We start from the raw sequence: 16,282 nt of genomic DNA on the forward strand, positions 1-16,282 counted from the left end.
TTTCCGAGATGCGAGCCGAAATTATCTCGGCTATGATGTGGTGTATCACCCTAATTTGAGCAAATTGACTCGGGGGAAAATGAATGTTACAGATTAGGAGGGGGCTCCAAAAGAAATTACAAACAAGCAAAGAGGGAAACAGATAATATTGAAGGGCGAAGCATAAGATTAAAAAAAGGAATGAGCTGGAACAAAATCCCGATGGGAAAATGTTTTGAAAAAAACAAGGAAGAAGTTAGGAAGAAACTGAACTGGCTGGGAAATATGGATCCAAATTATTTCACTGTATTTTTCAAAACCTTTTCCATAACTATTCCAAAAAAAAAAAATTGCTCACAAAATTTTAATCTGAAATCCAAAACAATTTTAGTCCCAAGCAATGCAGTTTGAGTATTATCCTTTATCTGAAATGTTTGGGACTAGAGGTGTTTCAAAATTTGGATATTATTATTATTATTATTATTATTATTATTATTATTATTAACAACAACAACAACAACTCGCCTCCATCTCCCCGAAGGGACTCAGGGCGGCTTACATAAAACAGTCCAATCACAACATAAATGAACATATAAGACATACATTTAAAACACAATAAAAACATAATATAAAACAACATAATATGAAAATTACTGTATATACTTGAGTATAAGCCTAGTTTTTCAGCCCTTTTTTAGGACTGAAAAAACCCTCCTTGGCTTATACGCAGGTGAGGGTCCTGGTGGGCTTATATTCAGGTCGGCTTATACTTAAGTATATATGGTATATTTATTATTTTTCTCTATTATTATTGGTATTGTTACATTTATTATTTTAATCTATTAATAATTATTATTACATTTATTATTTTACTCTATTATTATTACTTTTACATTTATTTTACTCTATTTTTATTATTAATACATTTATTATTTTACTCTATTTATTATTACATTTATTATTTTACTGCAATTATTATTATTATTATTATTACATTTATTATTTCACTCTATTATTATTAAAAGGATACATAAGCACATTTACATTGAAAAAGATGAAAATAATGATTTAATCAGAGTTGAGCAGTCATATCTTAAATTACAGTTTGATGTAAAGATTCAAAAACATTTAAACTACTGATGCCTCGATTAATGTAATTTTATTGGTATCTCAGCTTATACTGGAGTCAATGTTTTCCCAGTTTTTTGTGGTAAAATTAGGTGCCTCGGCTTATATTCGGGTCGGCTTATACTCGAGTATATATGGTACTTAAAACCTAGCCAGTGGTTGCTACATATACAGAGGATAACTAGTGCAAAACTCAGGTAAGGTCCATAGATAAGATATTTTGGAATACTTTTATTTACTTATGTTTACATAATGGAGATGGGACCCAAGTCTAAACACGAAATTTCCTTCTGTTTCATCTATATCTTTTTATGAAGCCTAAAAGTAGTTTTAAGCATACTATTTTTAATAATTTTGTGCAAGAAAACAAATTTGTGTCCATTGAACCATCCGAATGCAAAGGTATCACTATCTCAGCTGCTTATATGGAGATTTTCAGGAGCAGAGCTGTATTGCTATCAGTGATATGCCACGGAGGCTATGGGATATGTATGTGGACCTAACAGATATGTGGAGACTGAATCCATTTCCGAAATCCAGTTGGGCCATTCTCTGCTAACGTTCCGCCTGCATCTATGGCTGGCATCTTCAGAGGTTCTGTTGGTAGTGAAGCAAGTGGAGTGTATATACAGTAGAGTCTCACTCATCCAACATAAATGGGCCGGCAAAATGTTGGATAAGTGAAAATTATGGATAATAAGCAGGGTATTAAGGAAAAGCATATTGAACGTCAAATGACAGTATGATTTTACAAATTGAGGGCCAAAACATCATGTTTTACAACGAATAGACAGAAAAAGCAGTTGGACGAATGCATGGTTCAATACATGGTAATGTTATGTAGTAATTACTGCATTTACAAATCTAGCACCAAAACATCGCAATGTATTGAAAACATTGACTACAAAAACATTGACTACAAATAAAAATAGAATTGCATATAATGAACTTATAGTAACAGCATTGTCGAAAGTTAAATCCATAAAAAGTTCAGACCTGTGGAGTCAGACTGCATTGGATAATAAAGAACGTTGGATAATAATAATAATAATAATAATAATAATAATAATAATAATAATAATAACAACTTTATTTTTATATCCTGCTCCCATCTCCCCAGAGGGGACTCGGGGCTGCTCACATGGAGACAAGCCCAGTTTCAACATACAATAAAATACAGCATAATTAAACCAATGTAAAACAGGTAAGGTCCCAGGTTCAAACCCCGGGAGCGGTGTGAGCGGCCGCTGTTAGCTCCAGCTCCTGCCAACCTAGCAGTTCGAAGACATGCCAATGTGAGTAGATCAATAGGTACCACTCTGGTGGGAAGGTAACGGCACTCTATGCAGTCATGCTGGCCACATGACCTTGGAGGTGTCTACGGACAACGCCGGCTCTTCGGCTTAGAAATGGAGATGAGCACCAACCCCCAGAGTCAGACATGACTGGACTTAACGTCAGGGGAAACCTTTACCTTTACTTAAAACAGGTAAAATAGTATAAACATACAACCAGCATAAAACATCAACATCAAAACATTAGAACGTTAGCGTCTGAGCATAATATACAAACTGTAAGATAAAATTCAGCAGACTCTACAAGAGGGAATTAAAGATCTCATTACAGGATGAGTGGAGGTTGGCTAAGAGAAACTCTACTATATATTTGTGGAATGTCTAGGGTGGGAGAAAGAAAGAACAGTTGTCTGTTTTAAGCACTGTGAATGTTGCAATTAGCAAGCTTGAAGACACATTCTGGCAACTTCTGGTGCCAACCATTTTGGGAAAGGGATGTTATTTAGCTTGTGTGGCGGATGGGTCCAGATTGGATGCCTGTGTGGCCAGAAAGGGATGTCAGCACCTTGGTCAGCGCCTGCTTTCCTCCTGGCTTGCCTTGCCTCCCTGTTGCCCCACCAAACCAAGGCAGCTCTCCCTCCTCCTTCCTCCTCCTCCTCCTCCTCCTTTCTGCTCGTCCATTGGTTCGCTGGAGAGTGAGAGGAGATCCCCCTTCGACCCACCTCCTCTCCAACATAGTCTCCTTTCCCCCAAAGCCTTGCTCCAGGAAGGAGGAGAAGGAAGGAAGGAAGGAAGGAAGGAGGAGAGTCCCTCCAAGCAGCCCTTTCTCCTGGTTCCCAAGGCAGCAGCCATGAACCTCAACTTCACCTCGCACTCGCTCTCTTCCCACCGGGGCCCGACCTCCTTCTTCATCGAAGACATCCTGCTCCACAAACCCAAACCTCTCCGGGAAATGGCTCCGGAGCCTTTCCACGCCCGGGTCCCTCTCCTGGACTACGGCTACCCCTTGATGCCCCCGCCGGCCCTCTTGGCCCCCCACCCTCACCACCCTCTCCACAAACCCGACCACCACCACCATCACCACCACCCGCCTTATTTCCTCACCGCTTCGGGTAAGGATGGAAGAGCCGCCTTGTGTTGTTGTCGTTGTTGTCGTTGTCTTGTGTGTGTTGTGCGCCACATCCCAGACTTTGGAGCCCCCAAAAGTATAGCCTCGAAAGGAGAGATGGTTTAGAAATTGATCCATTGAGTTGTTTGCCATTGGGAGGCTTTGCAGGGAGGGAGGGAGGCAAGCAAACATCTTCTTCTGAACTAGCTTTGGTTGCCAAAAGTCCAGCTTGAAAGGCACCCCAACAGCACTCTTTGGATGTGTTTGGTGCCCCAAATGCTCCCTTTTGGGGTTGTGGCGTGGCCAAGAAATCCTCCGAACGAAAAACCGATCCAAAAGCCGCTTTTCCATGTCTGTTCCATGTTTGGGTTCTGCAAGGCGGCAAAACAAACAAAGCGCACCGGCTTCACCAACCAGCCTTGGGAAGTTTTGCATCTAGAAAACTAGAAACCAAAGGGTGTAAAAAGTAGTCTCTTGACGTTTAAATCGTCTGCAAACTCCTTCTCTTTCTTTTTTTTTTTTTTTGCCCCCACATCCTGAAGCAGCTTGAAGGCGAATTCTCTTGGAAATTGCGCCTTGGAGGAGAATCCTCTTGGAAATTGCGCCTTGACGCATCCAATATAATAAAGGACACCAACGTTTTTGGGTCCCTTTAAAAGCCATTGAATCTTTCCCCAAACAATCCTAAATGGGCAAACTCCCACCAGAGCAGATCCATGGCAAAGATGGGGTTCAACTCCCTGCTTAAGCATGGAACGAATTGGGCTGAAACTAGAGAGGCATGGAGGGGATTTGGAGCCCATTTCTCGTGCGTAAAAGCGCATTCCCAACACATCCACCTTTTCCAAAACTGACCGAGGGTTTAAAAAAGGTTCCAACCTTTACCTTTCGCTCTGTATATCGCCACACATTTGTTTTGTCCGTTTGGAACGAATTAATTTGAGAATAGGAAATGGATATGGTGTGGAATTTGTGGCAAGCGAAGAAGGAATCAGTCCCAGAAGAAGAGAGTCGATTCTTTTGATTTGTTATCCTGTTCGTCAAAAGAAAAAGAAAAAACACCCACGCTTTTGACAAGTTTAACATAATTATTGTACAAGTTTAACGTAATTATATACGTTAAATATTTTTTATATATATATATATATATATATATATATATATATATATATATATATATATATATATCTCCTACTGCGAAATTTTAGTAGAGAAACTTGTAAACAGTGCAATAATTATAAACATATACAGATTTATAGAAGGGTTGGTGCTGCTGTGCATTCAAGTCCTATCTGATTTATGGCGATCCTAAAAGGATTGGGTTCCTGTGAGTGGCTTTTCCGGGCTGTTTTGGCCATCTTCCAGAAGCATTCTTTCTTGACGTTTCGCCTGCATCTATGGCAGGCATCCTCAGAGGTTGTGAGGTCTGTTGGAAACTAATCAAGTGTGGTTTTTATCTATCTGTGGAAATCCAGGGTGGGAGAAAGAACTCTTCTGTTTTGAGACAGGTGTGAATGTTTCAATTGGCCACCTTGATTAGCATTGAATGGCCTCTCAGCTTCAAAGTCTAGCTGCTTCCTGCTTGGGGGAATCCTTTGTTCGGAGGTGCTAGCTGGCCCTGATTGATTCATTTCTGGAATGTCCCTGTTTTTGAGCGTTGTTCTTTATTTAATGTCCTGATTTTAGAGTTTTTTTTTTAAATACTGTCAGCCAGATTGTGTTCATGTTCATGCTTTCTGTTGAAATGGTCCACATGCTTCTTGTGGATTTCTATGGCTTCTCTGTGTAGTGGTTGTGAGAATGGTCCAGCATTTCTGTGTTCTCCAATAATATGCTGTATCCAGGTTGGTTCATCCAGTGCTCTGGAAAGAATGCTTCTGGAACATGGCCATTCAGCCCGGAAAACTCACAGCAGTCCAGTGATTCCGGCCACGAAAGCCTTAGACAACAACTAAAAGGAATGTTTGGGGGGGGGGGGGAGGAATATTTGTCTTTGAATGTCCCAGAGGCTGAGAGAATGAGACTCGCCAAAGGCTTTCATGGCCAAGTAGGGCTTCCAACCTTTTCCCCTAGAGTTATATTATATTCAATAGCATATGGTTATTATGACACCAACTCTCAAACCATTACACCGCATTGGCTGACCTATAATAATTAAGGTAGATTCGGAAAATAAAAACTATTAAGTTCCAGAATAAAAGACTTTCCAAACCATATCAAGATGCCAGCTTTCCGCGTTTTCCTCGGAGAGCGAGTTTTGCCTTGATTTCTGAGCAAAAACCAGTCGGATTCGGCTACAAAATGCGTGTGTCTGTCTGTAATATGTATATGTATCCATATGTATATGTGTGTGGAGATATACATACACACACACACACACACACACATATATATATATATATTTTATACATACACAGATGTATGTGTGTGTGGATATATATATATATATATATATATATATATATATATCCACGCACACATATAATATATATATATCCACACACACAAATATTATGTGTGTGTGTGTGTGTATATATATATATATTATACATTATTTCATATTTTAGTATGAGATATACATTATATTATATTATGAGATATATATATATATATATAGGTATAGATATGGATATATATCATAATATAATGTATATCTCATAATATAATATAAAATAATGTTCCCCTTCGAAGTGAGGAAATAATCCGAAATAACATCATCATCATCATCATCAAAAACTATAATAAATCTGCAAGGAAATTGCTCTGTAAATGATACTTAGGCTTCATATAATTGCACTGAACTGCAATTCTATGTAATTAAACTGCATTAGTCTACACCAAGTATATAATGCGGTGTGGATCCAGCTCAAGATACGGAAATTGCATTCATTTTGCTCCCTTTTAGGGATTTTTTTTTTTACAAAAAGGACCCTTCTCTATGAAGCAGTCGAGGCTAAAGGAGCATGTGTGTAGGTATATATATGTGTGTATGTGTGTGTGTGTGTGTGTGTGTGTGTGTGTATATATATATATATATATATATATATATAGAGAGAGAGAGAGAGAGAGAGAGAGAGAGAGAGAGAGAGAGAGAGAGGGAGATGAAAAATATATCCACATCTTGGTGCTTCAAAAGTAAACTGGAAATTTCCTTATGCTTCTAAATGCATTTTTTCAGCTCTAAAAGCAGGGAGAAAAATATTAAATATAAAGACTGAAGGTTCTGACAGGTTTACATGGGAAATAAACCGGACTGGACACGGATTTATTTGAAAGGAAATACACAGAGAGAAATTTGCTAGGCACTCACTGAAGGATATAAAAAAGCTGCAGCTTTTGCAAGGCTCCTATATGATTAAAAATAACCTTAGATAATATAATATGTGTTTGCAGGCACTCCATATTTACCCCTGTTTTGTGTGTACATATTTTTACCTTCAAGTCTTTTGTCAACTTGCATTTCAGAGCGTTTTTTCTGAAGGAAGGGATTGACTTAGAGGTGGTTTTTGCCTTGGGTGTTCCATTGCTTTCCAATGGGAGTCTCCCATCCAAGGACTAACCAGGGCAGACCCTGCTTAGCTTCCAAGATCAGGCCCAATTTGGTGCTTTCAAGCCATCTATTGAATTGAGACAAGGCATTATTTCAGAGTTTTGCCCCTAAAACACAGCTGACATGTGTTTGGTCTCCGTTAGATCTCAGTCTCTACCCAAATCCTATTTTCCAAAAAATCAAGACAGAATTGGAATATTGAGGCAAACCTTTGGGACGTTTCGAAGGAAGCTTGGTTGAAAAGCAGTTTTATTGATGTTTTATTGTTTGTTTTATTGTTTTATTGTTGATGATTGTTTGCCATCAAGTTTTATTGATGGCAAATCGAGGGAATCCAGATAAAAAATGTGAGATATTTCTCACGAAATGTAACCTAATCCATGCTGACACTGTAGAGAGTGACACGTGTCTCTTTCCAAGGGCATTTCCAGCCCAGAAAGATTCGTCTGGATACCTTTAGGACACGGAATTTCACCCACCCGCTCAATAATAATAATAATAATAATAATAATAATAATAATAATAATAATAATAATAATAATAATAATAATAATAATACATCACACAGTCCTACACACTTGGGAAGTGTCCGACGTGTGATCCAATACAACAGCCAGCTGAGTGTGTGCTGTGGACTCAGCTTGTTGTGATTATTATTATTATTATTATTATTATTATTATTATTATTATGTTTATTTATATCCTGGTATCTTTGATCCTTGGCGTCACCCCACCCCCTCAACCAATAGGCTCCAGAGCTAATAATAATAATAATAATAATAATAATAATAATAATAATAATAATAATAATAATAATAATAATCACACAGTCCTAGACACTTGGGAAGTGTTCGACTTGTGGTTTTGTGAAACGAAATCCAGCATATCTATCTTGTTTGTTGTGTCATACAACGTCGTTGTGTCAATAACAATAATTTATATTATACATATACATATACACATACATGCAATATACACACATACATATATCCGTGTGTGTGCATATATATCACACACATATACATATACTCGTGTGTGTCTATATATATAGATACATATACATGTGTATATGTATACATGCACATATATACACACACATACACACATACACGTGTAAATGTATATATACATACACGCATATACAGTAGAGTCTCACTTATCCAACGTAAACGGGCCGGCAGAACGTTGGATTAGCGAATATTTTGGATAATAAGGAGAGATTAAGAAAAAGCCTATTAAACATCAAATTAGGTTATGATTTTACAAATTAAGCACCAAAACATCATGTTATACAACAAATTTGACAGAAAAAGTAGTTCAATACGCAGTAGTGTTATGTTGTAATTACTATATTTACGAATTTAGCACCAAAATATCACGATATATTGAAAACATTGACTACAAAAATGGCTTGGATTATCCAGAAGCTTGCATAAGCGAGGCTTGGATAAGTGAGACTCTACTGTATATACATATACACACATATGGAAACATACACCCATAGATATACACATACATATACACGTGTACATGTATGTATATATACACGCATATACACACACACATATATATATACACACATATGTATACTATACAAACATACACGTATATACACACATATACACGTGTATATATATATACACACATATGTATACAGTCGCATATATACACGCATATGCACATACACACATGTATGTGTGAATATATTCTATTTATATGTATAGTATATCAACACAACGACGTTGTATGGCACAGCAAACAAGATAGATATGCTGGATTTCGTTTCGCAAAACCACAAGTCGAACACTTCCCAAGTGTCTAGGACTGTGTGATGTATTTTCTGATGATGTGTGCAGATCCCAGTAGGGTGGCCTTTTGCAGTTGGCAGATGGTGATTTTGTCAATGTCTATTGTTTCCAAATGCCGGCTGAGATCTTTTGGCACAGCACCCAGTGTGCCCATCACCACCGGGACCACCTGTACTGGTTTCTGCCAGAGTCTTTGAAGTTCAATCTTGAGGTCCTGATAGCGGCTGAGTTTTTCCTGTTGTTTTTCGTCAATGCGACTGTCCCCTGGGATGGCAACATCAATGATCCAAACCTTGTTCTTTTCCACAACTGTGATGTCTGGTGTGTTGTGTTCCAGAACTTTGTCAGTCTGGATTCGGAAGTCCCACAGTATCTTTGCGTGCTCATTTTCCAATACTTTTGCAGGTTTGTGATCCCACCAGTTCTTTGCTGCTGGGAGGTGGTACTTGAGGCATTATTATTATTATTATTATTATTATTATTATTATTATTATTATTATTATTATTATTATCATTATTTGTTTTCGAGGCGTTCAATTGGCAAACCAAGAGACATCCCTTCCCCGGTTGAATGTCTGCCTTGTTGGAAAACGAAGGGAAATCCAGGGCAGGAAGAGAAGAGTTGATAAAACCTTTTTCCCCCAAAAATATATTTCTTTGTGTCGAAGAGAGGAAGAAAGAAGAAATCTGAGCACAGTTGCGCCTTGCCTAGCTTGCGGGGCTGTTGTTAGGTTCTTTTGAGGACTACAGCTCCCGGTATCTTGGTCCAAAGACGCTGGGAGCTATAGTCCAGGAAGAAGAAGGAGTGTTTTTATCCCTCGCTTCGCAGGGCTCCCGGTGCCGGCGCTCTTCCAGCCTCACCCGCAGAGCGAGCTGCCCGGGAAGCACTGCCGCCGCCGCAAGGCCCGCACCGTCTTCTCCGACTCGCAGCTCTCCGGCCTGGAGAAGCGCTTCGAGGTGCAGCGCTACCTGTCCACGCCCGAGCGGGTCGAGCTCGCCACCGCCCTCAGCCTCTCCGAGACCCAGGTCAGGCCTCCCGCCCCAGGGTTTATGAGATCGTCTAGGTGGGCTTTGGGGACCCCTTTCCTTACCTATGGTCTTGTGAAACCATCTAGATGGTCTTTGAATGTCCCTTTCCTTATCTATGGTCTTATGAAACCATCTAGATGGTCTTTGAGGGTTCCTTTCCTTACCTATGGTCTTATTAAACCATCTAGATGGTCTTTGAGGGTTCCTTTCCTTACCTATGGTCTTATGAAACCATCTAGATGGCCTTTGAGGGTCCCTTTCCTTATCTATGGTCTTATGAAACCATCTAGATGGTCTTTGAGGGTCCCTTTCCTTATCTATGGTCTTATGAAACCATCTAGATGGTCTTTGAGGGTCCCTTTCCTTATCTATGGTCTTATGAAACCATCTAGATGGTCTTTGAGGGTTCCTTTCCTTACCTATGGTCTTATGAAACCATCTAGATGGCCTTTGAGGGTCCCTTTCCTTATCTATGGTCTTATGAAACCATCTAGATGGTCTTTGAGGGTCCCTTTCCTTACCTATGGTCTTATGAAACCATCTAGATGGTCTTTGAGGGTCCCTTTCCTTATCTATGGTCTTATGAAACCATCTAGATGGTCTTTGAGGGTCCCTTTCCTTATCTATGGTCTTGTGAAACCATCTAGATGGTCTTTGAGGGTTCCTTTCCTTACCTATGGTCTTATGAAACCATCTAGATGGTCTTTGAGGGTTCCTTTCCTTATCTATGGTCTTATGAAACCATCTAGATGGTCTTTGAGGGTTCCTTTCCTTACCTATGGTCTTATGAAACCATCTAGATGGTCTTTGAGTGTCCCTTTCCTTATCTATGGTCTTATGAAACCATCTAGATGGTCTTTGAGGGTCCCTTTCCTTATCTATGGTCTTGTGAAACCATCTAGATGGTCTTTGAGGGTTCCTTTCCTTACCTATCGTCTTATGAAACCATCTAGATGGTCTTTGAGGGTTCCTTTCCTTACCTATGGTCTTATGAAACCATCTAGATGGTCTTTGAGGGTTCCTTTCCTTACCTATGGTCTTATTAAACCATCTAGATGGTCTTTGAGTGTCCCTTTCCTTATCTATGGTCTTATTAAACCATCTAGATGGTCTTTGAGTGTCCCTTTCCTTATCTATGGTCTTATTAAACCATCTAGATGGTCTTTGAGTGTCCCTTTCCTTATCTATGGTCTTATTAAACCATCTAGATGGTCTTTGAGGGTTCCTTTCCTTACCTATGGTCTTATTAAACCATCTAGATGGTCTTTGAGTGTCCCTTTCCTTATCTATGGTCTTATGAAACCATCTAGATGGTCTTTGAGGGTTCCTTTCCTTATCTATGGTCTTATGAAACCATCTAGATGGTCTTTGAGGGTTCCTTTCCTTACCTATGGTCTTATTAAACCATCTAGATGGTCTTTGAGTGTCCCTTTCCTTATCTATGGTCTTATTAAACCATCTAGATGGTCTTTGAGTGTCCCTTTCCTTATCTATGGTCTTATGAAACCATCTAGATGGTCTTTGAGGGTTCCTTTCCTTACCTATGGTCTTATTAAACCATCTAGATGGTCTTTGAGTGTCCCTTTCCTTATCTATGGTCTTATGAAACCATCTAGATGGTCTTTGAGGGTTCCTTTCCTTACCTATGGTCTTATGAAACCATCTAGATGGTCTTTGAGGGTTCCTTTCCTTACCTATGGTCTTATGAAACCATCTAGATGGTCTTTGAGGGTTCCTTTCCTTATCTATGGTCTTATTAAACCATCTAGATGGTCTTTGAGTGTCCCTTTCCTTATCTATGGTCTTATGAAACCATCTAGATGGTCTTTGAGGGTTCCTTTCCTTATCTATGGTCTTATGAAACCATCTAGATGGTCTTTGAGGGTCCGTTTCCTTATCTATGGTCTTATGAAACCATCTAGATGGTCTTTGAGTGTCCCTTTCCTTATCTATGGTCTTATGAAACCATCTAGATGGTCTTTGAGGGTCCCTTTCCTTATCTATGGTCTTATTAAACCATCTAGATGGTCTTTGAGTGTCCCTTTCCTTATCTATGGTCTTATGAAACCATCTAGATGGTCTTTGAGGGTTCCTTTCCTTATCTATGGTCTTATGAAACCATCTAGATGGTCTTTGAGGGTCCCTTTCCTTATCTATGGTCTTATGAAACCATCTAGATGGTCTTTGAGGGTCCCTTTCCTTATCTATGGTCTTATGAAACCATCTAGATGGTCTTTGAGGGTCCCTTTCCTTATCTATGGTCTTATGAAACCATCTAGATGGTCTTTGAGGGTTCCTTTCCTTATCTATGGTCTTATTAAACCATCTAGATGGTCTTTGAGTGTCCCTTTCCTTATCTATGGTCTTATGAAACCATCTAGATGGTCTTTGAGGGTCCCTTTCCTTATCTATGGTCTTATTAAACCATCTAGATGGCCTTTGAGGGTTCCTTTCCTTATCAATGGTCTTATGAGACCATCTAGATGGCTTTTGAGGGTCCCTTTCCTTACCTATGGTCTTATGAGACCATCTAGATGGCCTTTGAGGGTCCCTTTCCTTATCTATGGTCTTATGAAACCATCTAGATGGTCTTTGAGGGTCCCTTTCCTTATCTATGGTCTTCTGATGACCTCATGAGATCATCTAGATGGCCTTTGGGCACTCCTTTCCTTACCTTTGGTCTTCTGAGACCATCTAGATGGTCTTTGAAGACCTCTTTGCTTAGTTACGGCCTTATGAGACCATCTAGATTGTTTTTGGAGGTCACTTTACTTATCTATGGTCCTATGAAATTGTCTAGATGGTCTTTGGAGGTCTCTTTGCTTACCTATGGTCTTATGAGATTGTCTAGGTCAGGTGTCCCTAAACTAAGGCCCTCCAAGACCATTGACCTGGCCCCTGTCCTAAACTTTAGACTTAGGGTTGACCTAGGTCTACCTGGTCTTTGGAGGTTTCTCTTTGTTTACCTATGGTCTTATGAGATCATCTAGATGGCCTTTGAGGGTTCCTTTCCATACCGATGGTCTTATGCAGGGGTCCTCAAACTTTTAAAGCAGAGGGCCGATCCACAATCCTTCAGACTGTGGAGGGGCCGAATTATCATTTGAAAAAAAAAACGAACAAATTCCTATAAACACTGTATATGTCTTATTTGTAGTGCAATACAACAATAACAATTAAAAAATAATACAATATTTAAAAATGAAAACAATTTTAATCAACATAAACCTATCAGGATTTCAATGGAAAGTGTGGGCCTGCTTCTGGCCAATGAGATAGTCAAGTTAATTAGGATTGTTGTTGTGTGCCTTCAAGTCATTTCAGGCTTTGGGCAAGTCTAAGTCTAAAATTATTAATTTATTTATTTACTACCATTATTTACTACATTTATATCCCACCCTTCTCACCCTGAAGAGGACTCAGAGCAGCTGTATGTACATACATTATTATATTATTATATTATATTATATATTATATTATTAATTATATTATTAGCATAGCACAATATTAGCATTATATATTACTATATTGAACTATACCACTATACTGTAATATTACTGTATATGGAATATATAACATATAATTAATATTATTATATGGTATTATTATTAGTATTATATTGTATAACATTATAATATTTTATCAATATTATATGTATATACAATATATATTATTAAAACTGATATAAAAATATTATATTATAAAACTGAGGGCGGGGGCCAGGTAAATGACCCTGGAGGGCCGCATCCGGCCCCCGGGCCTTAGTTTGGGGACCCCTGATCTAGATGATCTTTGAACAAAGCAGGAAGCTGGAATGGCGACCAAGCCTCGTGGGTTGCTTCTTCTCTAGGGCCATAAGCATTCCAAAGGCCAAATGGGGGAAGTTACATCAAAGCCCTAGGAGAGATTACATTTCTAGAAACATCAAAGGGTGAGCTGATCTAAATAGGACGGGAAGCAGGAAACAATGGTGAAACCTATCTAGGCATGCTTTGGAAACAGGGAAAGGATTCCCTCAATCGAACTCTATCATCTGTCTGACTACATTTAGACTTGAGTAGTCCAGGGTGATTCCCAACCTGGTTCCCTTCAGACAAGCACTTCTTCTCGTCCTTCTTGCAGGTCAAGACCTGGTTCCAGAACCGAAGGATGAAGCACAAAAAGCAGCTGAGGAAGAGCCAGGAGGAGCCCAAAGGCCTGGCGGGGGAAGGCGCGGAGTCCGGGGCCAACAGCGACACAGAGTTGGGGGCCTCGGAGAAACCCAGTGTTTCCTCTTCCTCCTCCTCTTCTTCCTCCTCCTCTTCCTCCTCCTCTTCTTGCAAAGGAGCCCCTCCACAGCCTCCTGCTTACCTTCTGGAGGAAACTGAAGACGAAGTGGATATCATAGAAGGGGCTGAGCTGTGTGGGGCCCCCCAGCACCTCATTTAGGGGTCCCAATAGGGTCGCCTTCCCCTTTCCCACCCTCTTGACCCCCTCTGATCCCTATCTTGGTTCAAAACTCTCACAGGACAGGAAGGAATGGCTTGTTCTCCTTCTTCACTGGCCCTGAAGGAGGGAAGGAGTGCATCTTCATGACATATTTGGCATAGTCGGCAGGATTTCTGACAGAGAAAGCAGAGTATGACACATCCACATATGCACATGCTTACACGTCCTCAGTTTTGACCCATTGACCCAAAGGGCCAGGACTTGAAAGGAATGGGGTCTGAGACTTCATTAGAAAAAAAAACCACATACACAAATAAAACCCCCATATTTTGATATATTATTGTTATTATTATTATTATTATTATTATTATTATTATTATTATTATTATTATTATTATTTTATTGTATGACACAGCAAACAAGATAGATATGCTGGATTTCGTATCACAAAATCACAAGTCGAACACTTCCCAAGTGTCTAGGACTGTGTGATGTATTTTCGGATGATGTGCGCAGATCCCAGTTGGGTGGCCTTTTGCAGTTGGCAGATCGTAATTTTGTCAATGTGTATTGTTTCCAAATGCCGGCTGAGATCTTTTGGCATGGCACCCAATGTACCACCCAATAATAATAATAATAATAATAATAATAATAATAATAATAATAATAATAATAATCAAAGGCTTTCATGGCCAGAATCACAGGGTTGTTGTGTGTTTTCCGGGTTGTATACCTCACAACCTCTGAGGATGCCTGCCATAGATGTGGGCGAAACATCAGGAGAGAATGCTTCTGGAACATGGCTGCTATTATTATTATTATTATTATTATTATTATTATTATTATTATTATTGTCAAAGGCTTTCATGGCCAGAATCACAGGGTTGTTGTGTGTTTTCCAGGCTGTATGGCCATGTTCCAGAAGCATGCGCTCCTGACGTTTCGCCCACATCTATGGCAGGTATCCTCAGAGTGTGTGCCATAGATGTGGGCAAAACATCAGGAGAGAATACTTCTGGAACTTGGCTGCTATTATTATATTATTATTATTATTATTATTATTATTATTATTATTATTATTATTATTATTATTATTATTATTGTATGACACAGCAAACAAGATAGATATGCTGGATTTCGTATCACAAAATCATAAGTTGAACACTTCCCAAGCGTTTTAGTATTATTGTTGAAGGCTTTCATGGCCAGAATCACAGGGTTGTTGTGTGTTTTCCGGGCTGTATGGCCATGTTCCAGAAGCATGCGCTCCTGACTTTTCACCCACATCTTTGACAGGCATCCTCAGAGGTTGTGGGGTATACCTCACAATGTCCGAGGATGCCTGCCATAGATGTGGGTGAAACGTCAGAAGAGAAAGCTTCTGGAACATGGCTGTTATTATTATTATTATTATTATTATTATTATTATTATTATTATTATTATTATTATTATTATTATTATTATTATTATTACACTATGTAACTTGATTTTTGTTCCTGGGTTATAAATGTCATTTCCTAATTGGCTCTATAAAAAAAAACGATGGGAAAAATTTATTAAACTGCGAAAAGTTTGTTTTTACGGGACGTCCTGCAGCACATGTTGCTCTAGCTTTTCAATGATTATTTCATAGAGTCTCAACCAACTCAACAGAGTGTTGTCGAAGGCTTTCATGGCCAGGATCACAGCGTTGTTGTATGTTTTCTGGGCTGTATGGTCATGTTCCAGAAGCATTCTCTCCTGATGTTTCGCCCACATCTATGGCAGGCATCCTCAGAGGTTGTGAAGTATGGAGAAACTAAGCAAGGAAGGTTTATATATCTGTAGAGGAACTCTTGTCTGTTGGAGTGTGAATGTTGTAATTAATCACCTTCATTAGCATTAAATGGGCTTCCAAGCTTCGCCTCCTGGCTTGGGGGAATCCTTTGTTCAGAGTCGTTAGCTGCCCCTGATTGA

General features: G+C 39.3%; 1 protein-coding gene across 1 annotated transcript; it reads left to right on the forward strand.

Moving 5' to 3' along the window:
• The first annotated feature begins 2,165 nt into the window (after nucleotides 1–2,165).
• bsx (brain specific homeobox) lies at nucleotides 2,166–15,358 on the forward strand. The gene is made up of 3 exons (XM_062961308.1): nucleotides 2,166–3,514; nucleotides 9,698–9,894; nucleotides 14,020–15,358. The coding sequence occupies exons 1-3, from the start codon at nucleotides 3,253–3,255 to the stop codon at nucleotides 14,323–14,325; spliced, it is 765 nt and encodes a 254-aa protein (XP_062817378.1). The 5' UTR covers nucleotides 2,166–3,252; the 3' UTR covers nucleotides 14,326–15,358.
• Nucleotides 15,359–16,282: the final 924 nt, after the last annotated feature.

Source organism: Anolis carolinensis, unplaced genomic scaffold (genome assembly GCF_035594765.1).
Source record: "Anolis carolinensis isolate JA03-04 unplaced genomic scaffold, rAnoCar3.1.pri scaffold_8, whole genome shotgun sequence".
Classification (NCBI taxonomy): domain Eukaryota; kingdom Metazoa; phylum Chordata; class Lepidosauria; order Squamata; family Dactyloidae; genus Anolis; species Anolis carolinensis.